Source organism: Thalassophryne amazonica, chromosome 14 (assembly GCF_902500255.1).
Source record: "Thalassophryne amazonica chromosome 14, fThaAma1.1, whole genome shotgun sequence".
NCBI lineage: Eukaryota > Metazoa > Chordata > Actinopteri > Batrachoidiformes > Batrachoididae > Thalassophryne > Thalassophryne amazonica.
The window spans coordinates 60,006,592-60,031,577 of record NC_047116.1 but is presented as its reverse complement, the minus strand read 5'-3'; the positions used below and the strand labels follow the sequence as shown (position 1 = coordinate 60,031,577).

The 24,986-nt window shown below is 39.6% G+C and overlaps 1 protein-coding gene across 2 annotated transcripts in view; it reads left to right on the top strand.

Annotated features, from left to right (window-relative positions):
* Positions 1 to 3,423: 3,423 nt before the first annotated feature.
* Positions 3,424 to 24,986, top strand: part of LOC117524798 (partitioning defective 3 homolog B-like) — an 830,560-nt gene continuing 808,997 nt past the window's right edge. For both annotated transcript variants that reach the window (XM_034186621.1, XM_034186620.1), the window contains exon 1: positions 3,424 to 4,558. In XM_034186621.1, the coding sequence (XP_034042512.1) occupies positions 4,442 to 4,558 (117 nt within the window). In that variant the 5' untranslated portion in view covers positions 3,424 to 4,441. The remainder of the gene's footprint in view (positions 4,559 to 24,986) is intronic.

Genomic DNA, 24,986 nt, shown 5'->3' with positions numbered 1-24,986 from the left:
TTCATGTTTCAAGCATTTTGAAACAGCCAAATGTTTTCTGAATTGTCTTTTTTCTGCAGAAGGCGTTTGACTTAGTGTTTTGAATGTTCAGAGACTAAACTGGTTTATACAATAACTGTGTCATTGCTTCATCTAGAATTCACAAACTCCCAAAGGGGTATTTTTGAAATGTTCTACACACAAAATAATTGTCTTGTTCCCATGAGATAATTATTTTGTGGGAATAGCTTATTTTCTTGGGTGCATAATAATAATAATAATAATAATGATAATAACATTCAAAGAGTTATACAACAGAGCTCATAAGAACTTGAAACCTTTAAATAGTATATATCCATATTACACAAATTACAGATATGTTCTGGCAACAAGTTATGATCTTGTCTACACAAGTTATACTTTCTTGGTGCAAAAGATAAACATTGTGCTCTCACAAGATAATAGTTTGTTCCCACAAGATATGTAATTATTATATGGTGATGACGCTACGTGCGCTCTGATTGGGTGATTTCCGGTCTGATATTTTCCCATACCAGACTGTTACCATGACAGATCACTTATCACATTTGCGACTTTGTTTCCAATTTTCACAATGTGAAATAAAACAAAACAAAAGGGAAAAAATAAATTATGAGCGACAAAGAGCACCATTCTCCAAGCTATTTTATTACACTGTCGAGTTTGAATTGGAGGAATTAAAAGCAAACGAGCTCCAAGTGGGGACACACACAGACACACACACACACACACACACACACACACACACACACACACACACACACACACACACACACACACACACACACACACACACACACACACACACTTTTTTTTTACACATTTGTGGATCTGGTTACACACACAGATTTTTTTTTTACACATTTTTGGGTCTGGTTACACACGCATGAATCGAAATACACACACACACACACGCACAGATTTTTTTTCTTACACATTTGTGGATCTGGTTGCACACACAGATTGACATACACATTTGCAAATACTTTTGCTACAACAATGGCCCCATAACACCTCAGTTTGATATTTTCAAACTGAAACCTCGCACTCAGTTAATAATCATTTATTATATAACGGCTGAATGGATCCTTGTCATTTGATTTGTGGATTGTATTGCTGTTGTGTTTCATTGATTGTGCAATAGTTCTTTTTTAGCATGCAATTTTGGTGCTATATGAAATGTGCTATTACACGCCCCGACCACCACGTATGCTCACACTACTGGGGGTGGCATTTAGCTAAACATTATGGAGTTTGTTTTGCTGACGGATGACGATTTGAAGGAGCTAATTGATGGTGCTAATTCTTCTAACACAAAAAAAGAAAACAAAAAACATCTACTACGTCATAAGCCATCTGGAGACATGAAGAGCTGTTAGGATGAAAAGCTGGACAAATTTCTGATGTGATTTTTTTGCTGGACTGAGGAACTTCAACACAAAATCAGTGTACAGCATCATGGACTACATGGTCGCAATTTTGGACTCCAATTTTTAAGCACCAGTAGAACACCAAAATGTAAGTCCCTTTTCTGATGTTTATAAATTAATAAAAACATATCAAATGACAAGGATCTATTTTAGCCGTTATATACAATTCGGTGAAAGATGGAATGTTCTATTCAACTCAGCTTCACCACATTCCATCTTTCACTTCATGAAATATTCCTACCATTGAACTCATAAACATTCATTATTTGTAGATTATATAACAGCTGAGTGGATCCTTGTCATTTGATTAGTGCTTTGTATATGAAGTGACATGGATTATTCATCCCATTTGTGTTGCATTGCATTTAGAGTGCAATTTGGTTCCATTTTGAGTACAAATTTGGTTCCATACATTTGGTACCATTGCGCGCGCACACACACACACACACACACACACACACACACACACACACACACACACACACACACACACACACACACACACACACACACACACACACTACAGCTGAAACATACCATATACGTGAAAGCTGGAACATACCATTCAATGAGGCGAACTCATAAACATTCATTATTTGTATATTATATAATGGCTGAGTGGATCCTTGTCATTTGATTGGTACTTTGTATGTCACGTGACATGGATTATTCATCCCGTTTGCGTTGCATTGCATTTAGAGTGCAATTTGGTTCCATTTAGAGTGTAAATTTGGTTTGGTACCATTGCACTCTGCACGCACACACACACACACACACACACACACACACACACACACACACACACACACACACACACACACACACACACACACACACACACACACACACACACACACACTACAGCTGAAACATACCATATATGTGAAAGCTGGAACATACCATTCAACGAGGCGAACTCATAAACATTCATTATTTGTATATTATCATCTGCCAGCAAGACAGTAAATGTTCACAAAATAATTATCTTGTGCACAGACAGCTTTCTAGGACACACAGTCTGTCTGTCTGTCTGTCTGTCTGTCTGTCTGTCTGTCTGTCTGTCTATCTGTCTATCTATCTATCTATCTATCTATCTATCTATCTATCTATCTATCTATCTATCTATCTATCTATCTATCTATCTATCTATCTATCTATCTATCTATCTATCTATCTACAAATAATGGATGGTAAGGTTTCCAACATAGAGAAATATTGGATGAAGAAAAGTTATATATAACTTTTCTGAATCCAATATTTCTCTATGTTGGACGACTTGCCAAAATTGTTATGTTCTCCACCCCCCTCCCAAATTAAGCAACCAACAGTCAAGTAAATTAAATCAATTTATTTTGTTGTGAACAGCATATGATTGATTCTGATGCGATGAATGCTTCTAAAATGTCAGTAGCGTGCTTGTCTACCTTCTTAGTGTTTTTGGCATCTTTGGAGTTCAATATTTCCACCAATTCCTCCCCTGTGAACTCAGAAAACCTCGCTGGCAGACGATTTTCTGCTGTTGTTGACATGTTTGTTGCCATTTTTTCAACCAGCATCTGTCAGCTAGTTCCTGACCTTCGTATGCCGCACTCTGATTGGCGAGCTGTTGGCAGTAAGCTCTAACGCTATTGGTCAGTGGGAACCGATCCAATATAACTTTTGGTCCTAGCCTTTTTGGATCCTTTTGGATCCAACATAACTTTATGGCGCCAAGTATGCCAAAATACAGGTAAATGATGGACAGAAAGGCTAATCTGTGATTGGCTATTGCAGTCTGAGTGGAGAACATATATATAAAACACTATGATTTTACACAGCAAGCCTCCATCTGTGTTGTACTGCCCTCAGAATCTATTTTTTGTGAACATTTTTGTAGCAGCACTCTGAAACAACGACAAAGTTTGGACCCGTGCGTATTACTGGGTACTGGCCCTTTAAGAACGTGACAGCTGGGGGCCGCGGAGAAGGAGGTGGTCAGGAACTGGTCAGGAGTCAGTGGAGGAATCTCCAAACTTTTCCCAACTCTCACTCAGCTCTGTGTTTGTTGTTTTACTTCGCTTACAGTTTGTTCCCAGCTGTTTTCATACAACAGCTGGGTTTGCTGACTGCGTGTGTCGGTGCTGAAGTGGACGCCGCTGAGCGCTTACAAAAGGAAACTTGGGGTGAAAAAAACTTGTGGAATGATGCCCGAGAGACTGCATCCCTCCCTCCAAAGTTCAGCTAAGGTGGCTAAAGCTAGCTAGCTTAGCTCTCGGCTGTCTCGAGATGGAAAACAAAAAGTTTGTGTCAACTTTTTAGCCGTCATGGGACATATTCACGCGTGTCGTGGCCCAGTGAAGGAGGATATCTGATGCTCGTCGGACACTTTCGTCATTCTTGGCTGGTTATCTTCGCCGTGCCAGGTTACAAAGCCACATTAAGCTATACTTCATTAGCAGAGTGAAGCTAGCCGAGAGACTCATTGCTTCTATCAAGTTAGCCTGTAATTCCAAATTGCTCAATTTGCCAGATGGCAAATCAAATCCATCATGAAAACGCCAGATTGCATTTAATTTTACTGGAAATTGAAGTTGGGTCCAGATTAACTGCAGTATGAACATCTTTTGGATGCAGATGAAGGAGATGAGGAGAAATAAAGCAACCTTCCTGACCAGAGCATGAACAAGGAATATTGGATTCTTATGTTGCTTACGCCTGCGTTTTCTCCTTAGGTTGGATTGCAAATGACATATCCAAATAAAGTCATTTGACTTCCTAGGTAGAGAGCACAACTGGGTTTGAGCCACTTTGCCAGGCTGAGTGACTTCCTGAAGAACTGTATTTCTGCTTTTCTTTTGTTTTGAGTGTAAGTTCTGTTCTGGGACAGAAACGCTCCACTACAAGTCCTGCTTTCTCAAAACATTACACGCTGGAACAGTTTTTGAGAATAATTCCATCAGTAGTCATCATCTCACGATCAGAAGCACTGCATTTTGGATGAAGTGAATGCTGTGATGAAGGTGACTGTGACGTTTGGGCAGACAGGTGTGGTGGTACCCTGCAAAGAAGGCTGGACTGTGCGGGACCTCATCCAACAGGCCACACAGAGATACAGAAAACTTCTGGAACAGGTACGAAGTGTGTCAGTGTCTTTGCACAGATTTTTGCAAAGTAATGCCTTTGTTTTTTTTGCAGCACTAGGTATGATTTTAAAAGTGTTTTAGGGGTGATATGTAATGAAAGACAATGATTTTACATTGTTGGGTGCTGTCTGGCCCAGTGCAAATTCAGAACAGTGGCCACTGTGTGCACGGAGTAACAGGAAGTGGAAACTGGTATTCATTTGGTCAGCCCATGAAGGTAAGAGCACAGGTATTACAGATGTAAATTTATCTGAGTGTTTAAAACAGTGTGGCCACTATGGCCCACATACTACAGCATTTACATTAGAATGAATATTAAGCAAAAGGACCGAGACAATACTTATATCCCAATACGATACGCGGAACGATACTTGGCTGCAAATTTTATATTTACCATGATAGTTGGGAAATGCAACTCTCAGGGTTCTCACCAGTGCATTTTAACATAGGAGGCCCCTATGCTGTCATTTGTATCCCCTATGCTGTGATGTGGGCTCCTGTGCTGTGATTTAACCAACATAGGGGGCTTTTCTGTTTTGTTTTTTACCTTTTTTAAAGGACATGTTTAAGCTTAGCTCTCGGCTGTCTCGAGATGTTTAAAGGACATTATTTAACATCCCAGTTAGCAACACAAAGTGGCCCTCAGAATGCAGGAAATACTGTTTCAAAGGGTTATAAATTTCAAAGATTTTTGGGGGATGCCCCCGGACCCTCCTACAGTATTCGCGCCCGCAACACATGTTGCACAGCTAGGCCCGCTAAGTTCCCCATATGCTGTGAGAACCCTGCAACTCTACATGTATTACATTTTAATATGACAACATACTGTGATTTTTGTTTGTTTGTTTGTTTTTTTTTTTTTACACTAGATCAAGGGGAAAATGAAATAATACACTTTTAGAGAAGGTATATCACAAATCATATCATATTTACAAAAACTGCAGATGGCAATATTTGAAGTGTCCCACCCGGAGTACCATGCTGAGCATTTGAAAAAGAAAATAATTGGGTCACTCCATGTCATATCAACAATTAATTTGCCAACAGTGTTTCCCCTACAGTGTTATAAGCCTGGCTGGCCAGGCTCATGACAAACCCCACCCGGCAAAAATATTTTGTTAATGACGCCAACAAAAATACAGCAAAATATCCATTCATTTGGATGTAAGTAATCATTTCATCACATCCAGAGTACTTTGATTCTGGTGTTTTCTCAAACAAGCAATCTTGTGTGGAGCAGATGTTATTGTTATGGTGATATGACAACACGGTAATCATCTTATTGTTGTTAAAAGCTCCAGCCGCAGTCCACATCAGTGTAGTCAGAGATTTCAATAGAAGGGGTGGGGTGGGGTGGAGTGAGCGGGTTAATTCAGTAAGTACCACCAAGCATGAAAAAAATCTCAGGGAAACACTTGCCGACATCTCAGAATTTTGTAAATGTTGGTGGAGTGACTGGGATTAATGAGTAACCTGTAACGCATATTTTTTCACTTGACCCTTTAATTAGTGAGATACATGCTAATGCAGTTTCAGCTAATTAGCTCACCTTTGAAACTTTTAATGCCTATATCACAAAATGTAGCAGCTGGAAAGCTGTTTTTGTGCAATTTTTAAAGCTTTTCTAGCAATGCAAATCACCAACATCTTTACCCTGTGCTTCAGAGAAGTGGTGATAGGAGGGCATTGTTTTCACTGGTGTGTGTGTGTGTGTGTGTGTACAAAGTAACACAAAAAAGACGATGGATTTCCATCAAACATAGTGAGCATATTATATGGATAGATATCTATGGGTGATTTGATTTCGGAGTAGTTTGATCAAAGGTCAGGGAAAACATGATGATGAAAAACATCTTTTGTTGTATATCTCAACAACCAAGAAGCCTAGAGGGATGATTTAAAGCATATATTGATCAGCCAGTATTTGTGATTGATTGGTATGAATGACTTCACAACAAAGTCGCAGAGAAGTCATGTGATGAAGTGTATATTGTACATTTATACTGCGGCGTGTAGAGTGTTGTGGGGTATTTTCATTTTCATCAACAAGAAGAAAGTCATAACAAATAGAAATCTTCAAATGTGATTCCCCACTGAAAATAGAATCCTTCAAATATCTTCAAATTCTTGACAAAGTTAGCAATCCGTGGCTTAAAAACAATATCTGAACCAAATCATTGGTTTTGAGTTCCGTGACACCCCTAGTTTTCTGTATTTGATTGCTGATCTTGTGCTGAGCTGATGTTGTTTTCAGTCAAGATGACATATGATCATTATGCTAAACAAATACAAACTGAAATGATCACTTTCTGCTGTGTTTAAGTATTATCACATTTCAGTTGATACATGGTGCAAGAATATGACAGATTAGCCTCTACTTTGATGTGGCAACCTGTACACATACTCGAGCAACACTCCAGGTTTGCCTCATCATTCATCATTTGTTGTAGTGTTCAATAATTTGACCAACATTTAAAAGAATGATAAAAGTCACAGACAAAACCGATGTGCTGGCAAGAAGCAACATCAGAAGGACTCCAGTCCACCACCATCGGCAAACTTAAAAATTGAATTTTAGTGGAATCCAGTAAACATGTAATTAAAGCAAATTGAAATACCTGTTGATTGGTCTTGAATAAGTAATTCTTATCTTTGGTGGCCCATCTTTGTTTTCTCTGTGATAGGGACTTGGCTTCTTCCTTGTCCTGGTTCCAAATGATGCTTTTTTGTGAGACATTTGCATGGGAGTGGGTGTCTTCTTCTGCAGGCCTCCCGTCTTGTGCACCAGCATGGACTCCCAAAATTTCCCAAAATTACATGGCCAAAGCAGAGGGTCACCCCTTTGAGTCTGGTTGAGGTTTCGTCCTCAAATCATCAGAGGGAGTTTTTTTTCTTACCACTGTCACCTGTGTGCTTGCTCTAGGGGTTGGTAAGGTTAGACCTTACTTGTGCTAAGTGTTTTGAGGTAACTTTGTTGTGATTTGGCACTATATAAATTAAATACATTGAATTAAATTGAATACACATTCTAGGGTGGTGTCTGAGCAACAGTAATTTCAGCAGTTATCAGGCTACATGTAACAGGAATTTGCATAAAGTGTGATAGACTCTTGAGGATTCCTACAGTACTTAACACAGAGCTCATGCTTGAGCTTTACCAGTTATTAATCAATATTAATCAGTCACCTCACTTCACAGCCAAATTATATTTGCTATTTTTAGTGATGATTGAATTTATTGATTGCTAATCTGAGGGTTTCAAAAAGATACAACAAGCGTTTCAGTAGAATAACACTGGATCCCACCTAATCAGGTAGTTGCCAGTTATAAACAGCACATTGCTAAGTATTGAAGAATGGTTTGTGTTTCCTCAACATTATTATAGGTTTGGAAGCCCACAAGGGTAATGACAACCCCCGCCAGACCAGAATTTTTTTAATTATGTCAGCAAAAAAATAACATCTAAGATGATCCAACAAATAGCTAAGTTACACGGCAGCAAGACCAGTTCTTTTTTTTTTCCACAATATGCTAGTATTTTCAGGTGTTATATCCTTTCGCCAATACAGTAGTTTTATTGATTAATTTGATGCCCTTAATGTTACCTTTTTTATGGTATGATGTCACAGAGAGGCGAATTTGTTTTGATTTATAATATAATTTCTTGTAAACACTGAAAGACCATTTTGTCTCTGCCTCCGTCTGTCTTTTTACAAGTTTTCCATTATTGGGTTAAATGTATTACATCATCACATCACATCTAATCCTTTTCTGTAGTCCTTGAAGATTTAGAAAAGACTCTGCATAACTTTTTTTTTTTTTTTTATGAAACAGTACTTTCATAATATGTGAGGTTTTCCCTGGAGTCATAAAAGTATAATAAAGGGCTTTATCATTTTTATGTGATGACAGGGCGATAGAATTTTCACATCCCAAAGTCTTGGGAAATTAGACAAAGCTGTGGCGTTCTGGTTCTCTGTAATTGCTGTATGAAAAATTAAATGCATCTCCAATGTGAATTGTGATGGTTCGGGACAGGAGAGGGCACGAGTCGTTTCCACTTCAGTTGTGAGTGTAAAATGCAAATGACTCCTTCTTGTGATTCCTTTGTGACTGCTGTTGATTCTCTGTGATGCTTTCAGGGCAGGAACTCTGTGACCCCATCAGACAAGCAAATCTTCTCAGTGACTTACTTCATATTGGCTCCATTATTCAAAGAGCACACTAGTCATAGAGATAGATGGTTTGAGTTTGGATTGAAAGTGTGGTGTCGAAGCTGTGTGTGCGTGTGGAGTGTTGGTGTTTATGTGGGTTAGGCAGAGACAGCGCTGGCTGATACTCATTTTTCCACCCTTCTGTATTTGGAATTCTCCCTACCCCTTTTGCCTTTTATCTACAGTACCTCTATATCATCTCCCCAGTCTGCACTCCTCTATTTTGCTTTCCTTCTGATTTCTCATTCCATTCTTTTGACTGCTGATTCTTTTGACCTTCTGTATGGCCTTTCGACTGTGCCTATGAGTTAAAAAACATCCAGATTAGAGCCCGACCGATATATCGGCTGGCCGATATTATCGGCCGATATAAGACCTTTTCAAAGTACTCACTATCGGCCGAAATTTTGCCGATACAACGCCAATAATTTTTCATAAACAGAACAGTTACTGAAATAATGTTTGTGTCGGCAATGTAAAATGTCCTTGCACCGTTTGTCCAGTAGATGGAGCTCTGACTCCATTCAACTAAGAGCTGTTTACACCCCTGCTTAAATGTGTTCATCACCGGCCCCCGTAGTTCGCTGTCACACTGCACTGATCGGCTGACAAAAGCATACAAGTGAGTTTATAAGGATGATGTTTGTAATAACTTTGTGATTACATGTACCCTACATTTCTCCCGTTTCAGTTCAACTCAGTTTGATTAATTTAGTTCATGTAGTAATGTGTCAAATGTGCTTCATTGCGTCAGTCACGCTTTTTATTAATTATTTCTAGCATGAAAAACTTTCGTTTACTGCTAAGAGGTTGAAACATTCAGATTCACTGGTCGTCCAGAAGGGTTCTGGGAATTACTGCCGTTCACCATTAACCCTCTGGGGCCGACGCCGTTGTATACGACGGCTGGGACCAAGCTTTACTAAATTGTAAATAACTTTTTAATGATGAGATAGAAACTTCCTTTTGTTTTGCTGAAAAGTTAACTCCGCGGACAGTTGATCCACCGTCGGCCATCTTGGTACTCCTCATAGAAGATGTGTGATGTCATGTGCAGTGTGAGTGTCCAGTTGGAATTGGTTCTCCGTCACATGGTTTTCCAAAATCCAGTCGTAGGGCAGATTTACCTCACGTGATATGGCAAAGATCGTTTTCATGAGTGATATGTTACTAGTTGGCCCGTTTGAATAGCCCCCTAACTCCAATTGCATTTTTGCATTTTTTGAACTTGAAAATTCTTCAAACCTTCAGCTTTTAGCTCATACCTTTTTTGTTAAGGGTCCAAAAAAGAACATTTTATTCAAAAAAAAAAAAAAATATCGGCTGATTTATCAGCTATTGGCAAATCAGCCAATTTATCGATTATCGACATTTTTTTCATCCAAATATCGTTATCGGCATCGGCCTCAAAAAATCCATATCGGTCGGGCTCTAATCCAGATAGTCAACTTTAATTTGAGGGAAATTGTATCCAAATTGGGTTGATGTGGTTGGAATTGCAGCACTTTATGAGTATGGTCATCTGTTTTGTAGGGAGCAAAAGTAAATGGACACTTGCAGGGTTCTTTCTGGGGTTCAGAAACTGTTAGTCACTGTGGCTAATTGGTGGACATTTCAGTTAGCCACTTGGGAAGTTGATTAGCCACACACACATTGATTAAAAATGCAAACATGCACAAGTGCAAATTCAAAACAACATTCAAGACAACTCACAAACGTTAATATAAGCAGGTTTGTATTTATTTATGTCCAGAAATCCTGTAGTTTTTGTCAGAAGCATTTCCTTTCAGACATTAATGGCACAAATTTAACTTCATAGCCTCTGAGCTGCGCTCTTGTAGCTGGCTGCACTGAAAGTCAGGATGTAATTCATAAAGAATACAGGACGTCTTATTGTGTGAGAAAAAAAATGTTTTGGTTTGTTGTCTGTGTTACAACGTTTGGAAAGAGGTGTTATTTGATTTAAAACTGTGATTAGCTTTGAAGTTAATTCCGACCGCTAACTTGACTCATCAGAGAGTGGCGCAGTGTTTGGAGCTCTGCGAACAAAACAGAGGACAGTTCTCATTTCTTGCTCGCAATAAGACAAGAGTCCCGGTTAGTGACTTTAATCAGCACAAAAGTGACTCACGATTGACATCTTTAAATGGCTTTGAGAGGGGTTAAGAAGTGGACTTTCTGCTTCTGCAGAGCAGCGAAGCAGAGAACCAATGAAGCTGCGGATTGGAGCACTGCTTCCTTGCATCAAGCAGAGGTGTTGCTTTTTCATTTTCCAAATAAACACCCTCAAAAACAATGGCCACTCTGAAGGACTGATAAGGGAATTGTTAAGAAAAAGGGCTATTGATGTTGGTGGATCGAATCATTTCTTTCTCGAAAAGAACCGGTTCTCAATACCCAAGCCTACTCCTTCATACAGTCTGTGTGATAGCTGGTAGGTGCTAGTGATAGTTTTTATCAGTGAAGCTCATAAATCTGCAGATAGTCCAGGGAAGATAGCTTAAGGGTATGAATTGCGGAATTTGCACAAGGATGTTAATAATGTTGTGTATTTATATTTTATCCTTTGACTTACTGTGTTGTTTTTAATGTATGGGTGCTATGTATTGGATGTGTTGTTGTGTAGCAGACTCTGTCCAAGGCAAATTTCTCCTTAGGGAGACAAATAAAGACACTTTGACTTTGACTTTATTATACTGTGTCATATTGTGTGTTGTTTCTGTATATGATGTTATGTGTGTTTTCCAAAACATTTTGGAGGACATTAATACAGAGCCCCCATATGTTTTTGGGCCGCTGGTCTTCAGCCCAGGCAAACCTGTGCTTTAATCTGCCCCGTCTGATTACTGATTGGATCTAATAACTTTATTCACAGGTCTGATGGATATTTTTGCTGAATATCTTAAGCAGCTATGAGATTTGTGAAAAATTAATTGGAATATTTTATTTGCACAATTTTATGCTCTGCACAGCATCCACAGCCCCTGTGTGCTCTGTTGTGCAAAACTCACCCACATAACAGTGAGTTTGTGTCCTTATAATTAAAAAAAAAAATAAAAAATCTGTGACATTTAATTGTGCCAGCGACAGCATTTAAGCAAACTGGTAGTTATGCAGCATTCTCTCAGTGGAAGCACACAGAGCAAACAAACACAACAAAAAATGGCTCTCATCAGCTGTGACAGTCACACACACTTGTGTACATGTTTGTGTGTCTGTGTTGATGTTGTTTCCTTTTCATTACCATGTAGTCTGTGACTTAATGAAACAAGCATGAAGTAACCCGTTTAAAGGGCATATCGCACCTCAATCAACACTACTGTGCATCCTGAAAGTACTCACAGTGCTTCGATTTTTTTCGCGTTATGTTACAGACTTTTTTCAAAATGGGGATATATATATATATATATCACATGTACATAAGAATTCACAGGCTTTGCCATGAAGCTCAAAACTGAGCTCAGTGCATTCTGTTTCCATTGATCATCCTTGAGATGTTTCTACAGCTTAATTGGAGTCCACCTGGGGTTTGGACATGATTTGGAAAGACACACACCTGTCTACTTATAAGGTCCCACAGTTGACAGTGCATGTCAGAGCACAAACCAAGCATAAAGTCAAAGGAATTGTCTGTAGACCTCAGAGACAGGATTGTCAAAGTATTTGTGATAGTAAATCTATTCATGCACATGCGGTAATAATTAGTGGTCGCTGATGTATTTTATGCTAATTATTCCTCTCGCACGTCCATGTGGGAGGAGACCCCGGGGAAGACCCAGGACTAGGTGGAGAGATTATATTATATTTCGTGATTTGAGGGAAAAATGAATTTACACCATTTTGGAAAAAAATGTCGTCCCTCTACAGAATAAAATATATAAATTCATAATAGTAAGTTGTGTATGCCATTTATAAAAAGTAAACGAGCTGCGTTCGATTGTGCATCTCATTTAAACATCAGAATACATTGATTGAATGGGGACTCCATCAGTTGACAAGACGACTCCAAAATTTTTACACCATGGATCAGAACTCCAAATTTCCAAATCCTAAATCAAATCCCGAGTAGTTTGATTATGCACATGTGTGCATTTGTTTCCAGAAATCACAAACATTTCATCGAGTAGCGGTGCTGATGTCCACAGACTGTGTCCCTTTCATTTCATGCTGTATACAGGCATCGTCGTCAGCCCTGCCAGCCTGATCCCAGTGTGTGAGGTGGTCACAGGAAACAGTGAACCAGTCAGCTGAAGCAAGTGACCGCATTATTCCACCCAGAAATTGGTTAATTTATCTTTTCTTCCATTTCATTCCCATTTCTTATTTCTTCTTTTTCACAGAGAAGATACAGCATACAATGATTTCAAATCTGTACAGAGTGAGGTTTTATGACGTGCGCAAAAACCAAACAAGCTTAAAATGGACAAAATATTAAAGGCGGTCTGGTGAGACATTCACACAAATAAAAATAAAACACTTAGTGTGCCTGAAACAAAATTCAAGAGGAAACACTGAACATCTTCAAAGTTTCACAATTCTATTTGTTTTCAGACATTCTGCACACCTTGAAATATGACATATGTAACAGAAATACAGTAAAACCTGCATATACGAGGTCTGTCAGTAAAGTAATGGTCGTTTTTATTTTTTCAAATACTATATGGATTTCATTCATATGTTTTTACGTCAGACATGCTTGAACCCTCGTGCGCATGCGTGAGTTTTTCCACGCCTGTCGGTGATGTCATTCGCCTGTGGGAGGAGTCGTCCAGCCCCTCGTCGGAATTCCTTTGTCTGAGAAGTTGCTGAGAGACTGACGCTTTGTTTGATCAAAATTTTTTCTAAACCTGTGAGGCACATCGAAGTGGACACGGTTCGAAAAATTAAGCTGGTTTTCGGTGAAAATTTTAACGGCTGATGAGAGATTTTGAGGTGATACTGTCGCTTTAAGGACTTCCCACGGAGCGGGACGTCACGCAGCGCTCCCAGGCGCTGTCGTCAGCCTGTTTCAAGCTGAAAACATCCACATTTTAGGCTCTATTGATCCAGGACGTCGTGAGAGAACAGAGAAGTTTCAGAAGAAGTCGGTTTCAGCATTTTATCCGGATATTCCACTGTTAAAGGAGATTTTTTTAATGAAAGACGTGCGGACGGATTGCAGCATCGGCTCGCAGCCGCCGCGACGCTCCGCCACAGGAAAAACACCTCTGTTGGAAGCCTTAAGGACAAGTTGGAACATGCCCAGCTGTTAAGCAATTTCTCATATACTCACTCCACTGAAAGCCATTAAATGCCGCCTGGATTTTACAAATGGTTATCAACACGGAGGTGTTTTTCCTGTGCCGCCGCACCGCGCCGGCTGCGTCCTTTCATTAAAAAGATCTCCTTTAACAGTGGAATATCCGGATAAAATGCTGAAACTGACGTCTTCTGAAACTTCTCTGTTCTCTCACAACGTCCTGGATCAATAGTGCCTGAAATGTGGAGGTTTTCAGCTTGAAACAGGCTGACGATGGCGCCTGGGAGCGCTGCGCTCCGTCCCGTTCCGTGGGAAGTCCTTAAAGCGACAGTATCACCTCAAAATCTCTCACTTTTACATAGTGTAGTGTGTGGTTCATGTAAACAGTGGGCGTGTCATGTAGCATGCCAGACTGCTGTTGGAGCCTCATCATGTGCCTCTCTGCAGCAGTGATAGTTATATTCTTTCGGGTGTAGTTTTTAGAAGTTTATTAATCCTGAGATAAGGGGAAACCAAAGGGGTTATATATTAGAACTAGAGTCCACACTCCCAGTGCTGCCTACTAAACACGAATGTCCCTTCATGGACAGTGACATGACACCTCCTAACCAGGCAAAATATTGATGAAGTTCCCAGATGTTAATGCATTTTCAATGCGGATTCATGACTGATCACACTCAGAAAAACGCTCACAAAATATGTGTTAAAATGCAGTTCTGACTTGGATATTGAGCCAGTAAAATTAATTTACATTAAATTATGTAAGGAAAGTATTTAACTTACTCTGACACCCACACATTCCCAATTAGTGTTGAAAGTTACACAGATCTGATCTGATCAAGCTGCACTGCTGAACTGAGCTCCTAAAACCATTACATTATAATCTCCGAGCAGCAGCTTGGTTATTTTAGATGCAAATAAAAAAAAATCGTTGGCCTTATCAAACAATTTTAATCACTACCGACTAACTAGACATCGGTCTAGCAGGGGAAAATATCAACTAGACACAAGTGAAGAGTTAATGGTCCATGTCGTTGGACGACACAGGCATGGCAGGCAACATACCCCTGTTTATCGACCAGATTTCACGGACAAAGTGACAAGAAATGTGGTCTCCTGTCTTCCTCCATTTGTGGCATTGCCAACATGTGCTGCTTTCTGACATATTCCACTTGTTTCTTGATGAGACTAATTGAGGATCTATGCGCGCTTCTCACTTAAGCTGGGCTTACACTGTACGAGTTTTGGCCCTTTTTGAGCCGATTTTTCACTCGTGCGAGAATTTTTTGGATCGCGCCAAGTTTCAGTTTAATCGCGCGTCCTGCATCGTGTAGTATACATGGAGTAACAAGCTACGTTTAACCTTTCATGACCACCCCCCGATTAGCAATCGTATGGTTGGATAAAAATCAAACCTGTTTGATATTCTGGTCAGCCGTCGTGAGGATATCACGTTGTTGAAGCAGCGCTACAAGCGTCCAACCTCTTGCACTGTGCATGTGCAAACACCGATGCAGAATTGGAGAGAGCATAAACAGTGATCATCTCTTTGGGAGAGCAGCTTCTGTTTGTTTTTCCCCCTTATTTTTCAACTCATGTAAAGTCTTGTATTTTTTTTTGTTAAAACTTTGTCTTCCAGCGAGAGTTTTTGTAAAAATAAAAAATGTAAAAGTTTGAAAAAAAAAAGCAAAAAGAAAAAGCTTCTGTTTACGTTTTGCTTCTGGAAACAGGAGTCCGACGTGTGCTTTTTGAACCTACAATGTGAGTAGTCAGATTACATCAGAGCATTGGGCCGTATAGTGTGAGAACATAAATCGTGCACTCTGAACTTTTACATCCTGCGGTTTTGTCGTACAGTTTGAGCTGGAGCTGAGTACAACATTTGAAAATATCGTACAGTATCTGCCCAGCTTAAGATGCCCGGTATTAAAATGGTGACCACGCCTCCTTGGCGGGACAAGGCTCAGTGCGACTGCGCCCTCTAGGTCTCATTCATTATCTCTTTGGGGGAAACACTGATTTCTCTGTTCCAGCATCATACTCAAGATCATTAGCATGGTAGCTGACTCTTTGACTCTAATCTGCTCACCGGCAGGTTTTCTTTAATGAACCCTGCATTTCCCCAGATCTCTTCTATGCATTTTTTTTTTTTACATGTATTGTAGAATTGTAGTTGTGTCAGGAAGGGCATCTGATGTCAAAAGTGCCAAATCCCAATGTTGATCTGTACTGGATCTAATGTGGCAACCCTGACTATCCGACATGCAGCCGAAAGACAAACAACATTTTCAGCTGCTATCAAGTGTGCTTTGTGCACGAGGAATTACACCTAAATTAAACTAATTGTTTTCAACAACATTCCACAGTGGGTTTTTTTTAAACTGTGACATGAACATAAAGTGTGGTTAAATGTTCTATGAGTGGATTATTGCATTCAGACCTACACATTTAGTCAGGCAGTAATTTTCTTCATACCAGTTAATTCTATTTTACCTCTGCAGCTGTTATTTTTTACTTTTGAAAAAGTGTTCATACTCTCTGTAATTGTGTGTTAAATATTCTAACTCCAGTGGGGTGAATTTAAGATGACCTCTCTGTCTTGACAGTTGCCATGGTGAATTGCAGTTTCAGAGCCATTAATTAAGAATTTTTGTTGTTGTCAGGCACCTGCTGAACTGGGTGAACATACTCAGAGAGATTGAATTAACTCAGATCAGTTTTTCTGGAACTGATAATCCTGGAGTTTTCCATCATTTATCAAGTGAGCGTTCAGGCTTAGCCTCAGAGATTGTTGAGCTTGTTTTCTGGAATACCTTCCCGCTGTATTGATTCACAGTGAAACTTCAAATACTTTGTTTACACTCTGTTTGAATGAAACCCCCTGTTAAGCACGAGCCCCGTGGTTATATGTTTGGCCTTTTCTGTCATTCTATCTTATTCTGTTTTTTCAATTCTCACCCATTACTTTCTCAATAAATCACCCTCTGTCTCCTTTGATTAACCTCATATTCCCCTTTGTCATTTCTGTATTTTAACTTCTTCTTCCACAGTGATTCTTCCTCTTTGATACTTTTGTCCCTTTTCTCTTCTGCTTTGTTGTCAATGTGTTTTGTCTCTTGCCTGAGTATTCAAGAGATTGCTTGACCTTTTTAATGCAATGTGATGGAAACAGTGCTTGGTGTTGGAAATGATAATTACTACTTTAGGGCATTAGGGCTGGGATGATACACTTGATTCCCAATGCAGTACATATCACGATACATGGTGCAGATATGGTATTTACTTGAGATATGGTATTTACTTGTGTGTGTGTGTGTGTGTGTGTGTGTGTGTGTGTGTGTGTGTGTGTGTGTGTATATATATATATATATATATATATATATATATATATATATATAATATGTGTGTGTATGTATGTATGTATGCCAACTTTAAAAACTTTTGAGTCTCACCCACCAAAAAGTTTCCTTTTGGTGAGTCATTCTCACATGTGAAATTGTTTGTCAATCAGAAATTATTTAGAGGTGGCTCAAGGTCACCAAACATTGAAAATCTAACCGCGACAATCGACATCGGTGCAATAATTGGAATGTCATATCTTTGCCACTTTTAGAACTATTAGATCACTACTTTTCAGGTGTGTACAGTTTATTTTGGTAATTTAGAAATTATTGCAGCAGATTGGATGCTAGATGTTTACTGCAGTAACTATACAGGTGCAAACTTGGCTCCAAACCCAATTTGTGCAGAAGCTGGGCTTCATCGTCAGTCAGCCTATGATATTGGTCAGTTGGTCTATGATATTGGACAATTTATTTACATGTTATATTTACAATACTGTGTTTACTTACTTTTTATTTTGCCTTCATGGCTTTGTTTAATATTTTTTGGTACTTTGTTGATAACTGCATTCTGCAAGTGCTTACAGATTAATCATAAATGTTGTACAGCACCTTGTCTTTTTTAAATACCAATGCAAGCCATTTCCTGCAACATCATAGGCAGAAGAGACTAAGGGGACAATATTAAGTATTTTATATATATATATATATATATATATATATATATATATATATATATATATATATATATATATATATATATATATATATATATATATATATATATATATATATATATATATATATATATATATATATATATATATATATATACGAGGGCTGTCAATAAAGTAATGGTCCTTTTTTATTTTTTTCAAAAACTATATGGATTTCATTCATATGTTTTTACGTCAGACATGCTTGAACCCTCGTGCGCATGCGTGAGTTTTTCCACACCTGTCGGTGACGTCATTCGCCTGTGAGCACTCCTTGTGGGAGGAGTCGTCCAGCCCCTCGTCGGAATTCCTTTGTCTGAGAAGTTGCTGAGAGACTGGCGCGTTGTTTGATCAAAGTTTTTTCTAAACCTGTGAGACACATCGAAGTGGACACGGTTCGAAAAATTAAGCTGGTTTTCAGTGAAAATTTTAACGGCTGATGAGAGATTTTGAGGTGATTCTGTCGCTTTAAGGACTTCCCACGGTGCAAGACGTCGCTCAGCGCTCTCAGCCACGGTCGTCGGCCTGTTCAAGCTGAAAACCTCCACATTTCAGGCTCTATTGAAACAGGACGTCGTGAGAGAATAGAGAAGTTTCAGAAGAAGTCGGTTTCAGCATTTTATCCGGATATTCCACTGTTAAAGGAGATTTTTTTAATGAAAGACGTGCGGACGGATCCGCGCGTCGGGACGCAGCCGACGCGGTGCGGCGGCACAGGAAAAACACCTCCGCGTTGATAACCATTTGTAAAATCCAGGCGGCTTTTGATGGCTTTCAGTGGAGTGAGTATATGAGAAATTGTTTAACAGGCAGGACATGTTCCAACTTGTCCTTAAGGCTTTCAACAGAGGTGTTTTTCCTGTGGCGGAGCGTCGCGGCGGCTGCTTCCCGACGCGCGGACCCGTCCGCACGTCTTTCATTAAAAAAAATCTCCTTTAACAGTGGAATATCCGGATAAAATGCTGAAACCGACTTCTTCTGAAACTTCTCTCTTCTCTCACGACATCCTGGATCAATAGAAGCTGAAATGTGGAGGTTTTCAGCTTGAACAGGCTGACGCCGACGCCTGAGAGCGCTGAGCGACGTCTCGCACCGTGGGAAGTCCTTAAAGCGACAGAATCACCTCAAAATCTCTCATCAGCCGTTAAAATTTTCACTGAAAACCAGCTTAATTTTTCGAACCGTGTCCACTTCGATGTGTCTCACAGGTTTAGAAAAAACTTTGATCAAACAAAGCGCCAGTCTCTCAGCAACTTCTCAGACAAAGGAATTCCGACGAGGGGCTGGACGACTCCTCCCACAAGGAGTGCTCACAGGCGAATGACGTCACCGACAGGTGTGGAAAAACTCACGCATGCGCACGAGGGTTCAAGCATGTCTGACGTAAAAACATATGAATGAAATCCATATAGTTCTTGAAAAAAATAAAAAGGACCGTTACTTTATTGACAGCCCTCGTATATATATATATAAAATACCAGAGGATTATGTCATGGTGATGTTTGTCTGTCTGTCTGTCTGTCTGTCTATCTATCTGTCCCAAAAAGTGTATAAGCCTTCTGAAATCAACTCCTCTCACATTTTTTAGGAGGAATTTTGTGAGAATCTTTGTTATAGGTTGGTAATTTTCATATTGTCCCAGCCGGAATCATTTTACCAGAGTTATGGCCCTTGATTAACCATCCTAGATACGGCCAGTTTCATGGGTTGGTGCCTGCATTCTGAAATCGACTTCTCTCACATTTTTAGGAAGAATTTCAGGAAACATGGTACAAATTGAAATGTTGTCAGTTAGAATGTAGAGCTGCCACGATTATTATTATAATCGATTATATATTATAAATGATTATTTTGATGGTCGACTCATCAACGATTATTTTTGCGATTAGTTGACAAGTCGGATCATACGTAAATTGCAGCTTATCGCATTTTATTGATATTGATCCTGCTTATCAATCCGATTCCTTATCGATTCCCTTATCGATACCTCCTTTGAATTTTCTGTGTGCTACATGTAGGCTTTACAGTTTTACTATGTGAACAACATTTTATTGAGTCTTAAAGTAAATAAATATGAAATTGGTCATTGGATGCTTGATCTCTGGATATAAATAAACTCGACATGGTGGATCCTTGATCTCTGGACATAGAAAGAAAAAAATCTGTAGTTTTTGTCAAAATCATTTCCTTTCAAACATTAATGGCATGAAAGTCTCTCCATACGTGTGAGCTCAGCTCAAACGGCTGCTGGAGTCTGCAGGTCTGCAGCCATACAGTCTTGGGCTGCCGCTCGTCAGCTAGGATTTCTCATTTTGGGAGGACAAAAAAAAAACATTTTGATTGATTGCAGTTTATTGTTTGTATTACAACGTCTGGAAAGAGGTGTCATTTCATTTAAATGATCATTCGTTTTGAAGTTAATTCTGAGCAGACTCTATCTTTTGAACTTGACTGGGCCGTGCAGCGTTTGGAGCAATGGAACGGAGGACAATTCTTGTTTCTTTCTTGCAACTAGTCGACTAGTCATGGCAGCCCTATTAAAATGTGGCAAGCACTTGTGCCAAAGCCACATTTGCCATCGGGGGATATTGTGCTTTCAGAGCACTCTTGTTTCATCTGTTGTAAAAGCCACAAACTGAGCCAGTTTAAGTTAAATGTGATGCAGACGTTATTTATTTTATTTTCTTATTTTGTGATTTTATTTTGTATTTTATGTCATTTGATGTTACGTATAGGTCACAAATAATGATTTAAAGGTTAAAAACCCATTTATATTGGATGACATGACTTGTTGCCCGGTTTAAAACTTGGGTAAGCATACAGCTGCTTTAATCTGGTGAGGAAGGTGTGTCAGGCGTAGGGTTTGGTATCGAGAACCGGTTCTTTTTGGGTATCGTTAAGAAATGATTCGATCCACCGACATCAATAGCCTTTTTGCTTAGCGATTCCCTTATTGGTCCTTCAGAGCGGCTGTTGTTTTTGTGGGTGTTTCTCGGGAAAATGATCATGTCTCTACTTTGATTACAGAACCTCTGCAGGGTCTGTAATCAACCGTTTCTGCAGCACGGCTCTTCTTTGAAGGTTGAAGCAATGAAGCATTGACCCCACCTGCTGCTTTGTTGGTTCTTTGTTTTATTTCGCTTTATCTTAATTTTTCCCCACTAAAACCCCAAAGAGCATATGTCTGTGAGTAATATTTACCTTTTTTTTTATGTTAAACCGACCTGTTATGGTCTTCTGAAACAGTTGATGTATTTTATAACTTAAAAAGGGGACCGATGCTAACACGTTAGCATGTCTATGGCATTTTCAATGTTAAAGTTAGCATTAAGCTGTTCGCATCTCGGCACGTTTGTGTGCATTTGTTGTCTGTATAATAATTAATGCCTCAGTGTTTGTTGTCGTAAAAGAGTCAAATGTATTGCAAATTGTAATATTTTTTACATTTATTTTTGTTTATATATTAATAATAACAATAGCACCAACAACAATAATAGTAATAATAACTAATAATGCTACAATACAGTTTTAGAGAAAGAGACAAAAAGAACCTGATTAAAAACACAACAGAAATATAAAACCAACTAACAATGAACATAAATAAATAACTTCCTGTGAACACCTAGTGACTCTTACACCTCCACTTCATCCCTGTCTTATTTAACTTTAATGACAATTTGTTTCGGTCAAACCATATTTTCAGTTTTTTTAATTTCTTCAGTGATTTCCTCCAGAACTATCTGCCAAGCTAGAAAACTGCTGCATCCTAGTAAGTGCAGAATATTACTGGAATGAATTTGAATAACATCTAACACCACTCGCATGGCACTTAGAAAATGTGTGGCCATTAGCACTATCATCACAAAAACAGTCAGCAGACAATTGCTGTCAAGCTGGAGTTGCAAAAAGCCACACACATGTGGTGCATGCGTCTCGCATGTGTGCGCGTGTCACACCCCCAACACATCTGGGGTGCCGGGGGGGGGGCACACTTGCATAAAATGCTTATGTGTATGTACAGATCTGATCACACAGGAGCCGGACAGCAAGGTCTGGTCACACACTGACAGCTGGATGACAGCTCAGTGCACACATTACAAACAGAATCCACCGCCAAGACAGTTATATAAGTCATTCCGACAGTACCTACATATGCAATTACATAACAAATAACGAAAATGAATGATCACATAACACACAGAGTGACACGTTGTTCTGTGCACTGAACTGACAGGGAGGGCATGTCTGCTCACAGCCACGGCTGTAAAGATCTCTGTTCCTGGACATCCCAGCTTGAGAACATGTTCCGTGTTTGGAAGGACATGAACTTATGACCCAGTCACACGACATACAACGTTTCGTGAACGAAGGGGAAAAAAGTAAAAAAGTCACAATTCATTGAGAAAAGGTGGACGAAAGAGCTCTATCACCAAACAGTCTGCAAACCAAGAGCGCAAAGTGGACGAACAAGCTTTATCACCGAACAGTCTGCGAACCAAGAGCACAAAATGGACAAAAGAGGAACTAAAGGAAACCGAAGCTGACGTTGATCTCAAAACTTTAAACAAAACGTGCCTGGAGCCACTGCTGGAGCAGTGTGTGTCTGCATCTCCGAGTTCCCGGACTCGGCGCTGGGACGGAGCTCATAGCGCCTGAGTCCTGGAGAAACTGTAAACAGAAGCTGTGGAGATCTGTGTGCACGTCAGTGGACCCACCTGCTCTGGTTCCTCATCCAGAACAAAAGAGGGATCATCTCCTTCATCATCAGAACCCTCACTGACGACACGCTGCATGCTCAGTCTTGCTCCAGTAAAAAAAAAAAAAAACAAAAACAAAAAAAAACCTCTGGTGTGCTGTGGTCACTGCTGTATCACTGTATTATGTCACTAAGCCATATATATTGATTTATAACAGAAAACTAGCAAAAGGGGGAATAAATATGTGTAAAGATGATTGAATATATCAGAGCGGTAAATTGATCAGTCTGTGTCAGCGCCGCGCGTTAACTCACGTGTGGTTATTCCACGAGCTGCAGCTGATCCACAACATGAATTCTGCCTTCCAGAACAGCTCTTATATAATCATCTGAATTATCTACCTGTTGCCACATGTACATAATGGCTGGATTGTCATTCCTACACTCACTTTGCTATATTTAATAAAAAATAATAAGTGCACGCAGAAGCTGCTGCTGCCGCTGTGTTCCAGTACCGTCGGAAATTACACAGCTTTTTTTGTTTTTTCAAATTCAGCAGTTGCTTGTGGCAAAATAATTAATTGTATCCACACAAAAGATTAATTCTGGCCTATATAAGGTGCCTGAGCCCAGTGAAGCTGACCCCCCACCCATAAAAAAAAAAAAAAAAAAAAAAAAAATCCAAGCAAACAGTCTTGAGTTTGCCCTGTAATTTCCGATGGTACATGAACGCAGCGGCAGCAGCAGCACTCAGAACCGGCTTCTGTACTGTTTGAAAACATTCAGCTGGTCAAACAAAGTCAAACTAAACGCTAACATTGCAAAAACTTAGCAAACGATAAAAAGTGTCAAGAACGACAGCGAAATGAAATACGGACGAATTGGGGTTTTCGTTCAAATTTTTTGACAGTTTAAAAATCTTGACGAAGTGCCATCTGTAGGAACACAGCTAAGCAAAGGATAAATGATGCCAACAAAAGTCAACAAAAGTCTAGATTTCTTGTTTCGTTAGGGCTTCATTGCCCTTCGTTAAGTGCTGTGTGACTGGGCCTTTATAACATTCCTCCATGAGGCATGTGTCTCTGCCTGCTGTCCTCATGTGGAAATATATAACACATCTTTCACCTTTGCGCTGGGCTGCAGCGGCCGGACACAGCGCAACTCCTCCATGTCTTTCCTGATTTCAGGCATTTTTCCACACTGATTACAGGCCAGCGATGGTAGCGCAGTGGTAAAGTTTCCGTCTGGTAATCAAAGCTTATGGGTTCTAATCCCGTGAGTGCCTTTTTTTTACCAGGGTTATTTAACCGCAGGGTTCTTTATTGTTTCCCCTTTCATGTGTTATTTATGTATATCAACCCAGTGATATTCACTAATTATACAGCTGTTTTTTTTTATTGTATTGTTCTCCACATCAGCAGCATGATGTGGTGCGGCTGTTTGCACTGTGTTCCTGCTTGAGTGACCGGATCAATCACAGCCATGTTTGTAAATGACTGTTTCTTTTTTCCTTTTCTTTTACATGTAACAGCTGACGTTATATAATGGCTGAGTGGATCCTTGCCATTTGATTGGTGGTTTGTATGTCACATGACATGTATTATTCGTACCATTTGCCATTGTGTCTCATTTACCATGCAATAGTGCTTTTTAGCGTGCACTTTTGGTTCTATATGAAATGTGCTGTTGCACGCCCCAACCACGTGGGTGCTCACACTACCAGGGATGGCATTTAGCTAACCATGGTGGAGTTTGTTTTGCTGACAGATGAAGATTTGAACGAGCTACTTGATGGTGCTAATTCATCTAACACGCAAAAAGAGAAACAAACAACAAAAAATCCACCATGCCGTAAGCCGTCTGGAGGCTTGCAGAGCTGTTAGGATGAAGAGGATGAAGTTAGGATGAAGAGCTCGACAAAGTTTTGACACGATTTTTCACTGGATTCAGGAAAACAGATGGCAGTCTATCCACGAAGTCAGTGCACAGCATCACGGACTACATCTTCAGAATTGTTTTTGAACTATCTCAATGTTTTTGCAAGTTGACTGAGAACAATTTTGGACTCCTATTTAAAGTTTGTGTTGGACTGTTGATGTCAGAGCACCAGTGACGCACACAGAAGTGTAAGTCCCTTTCTGTTGCTTATAAATTAATAAAATATCAAATGACAAGGATCTATTTTAGATGTTCAAACAAAAATTTAATTT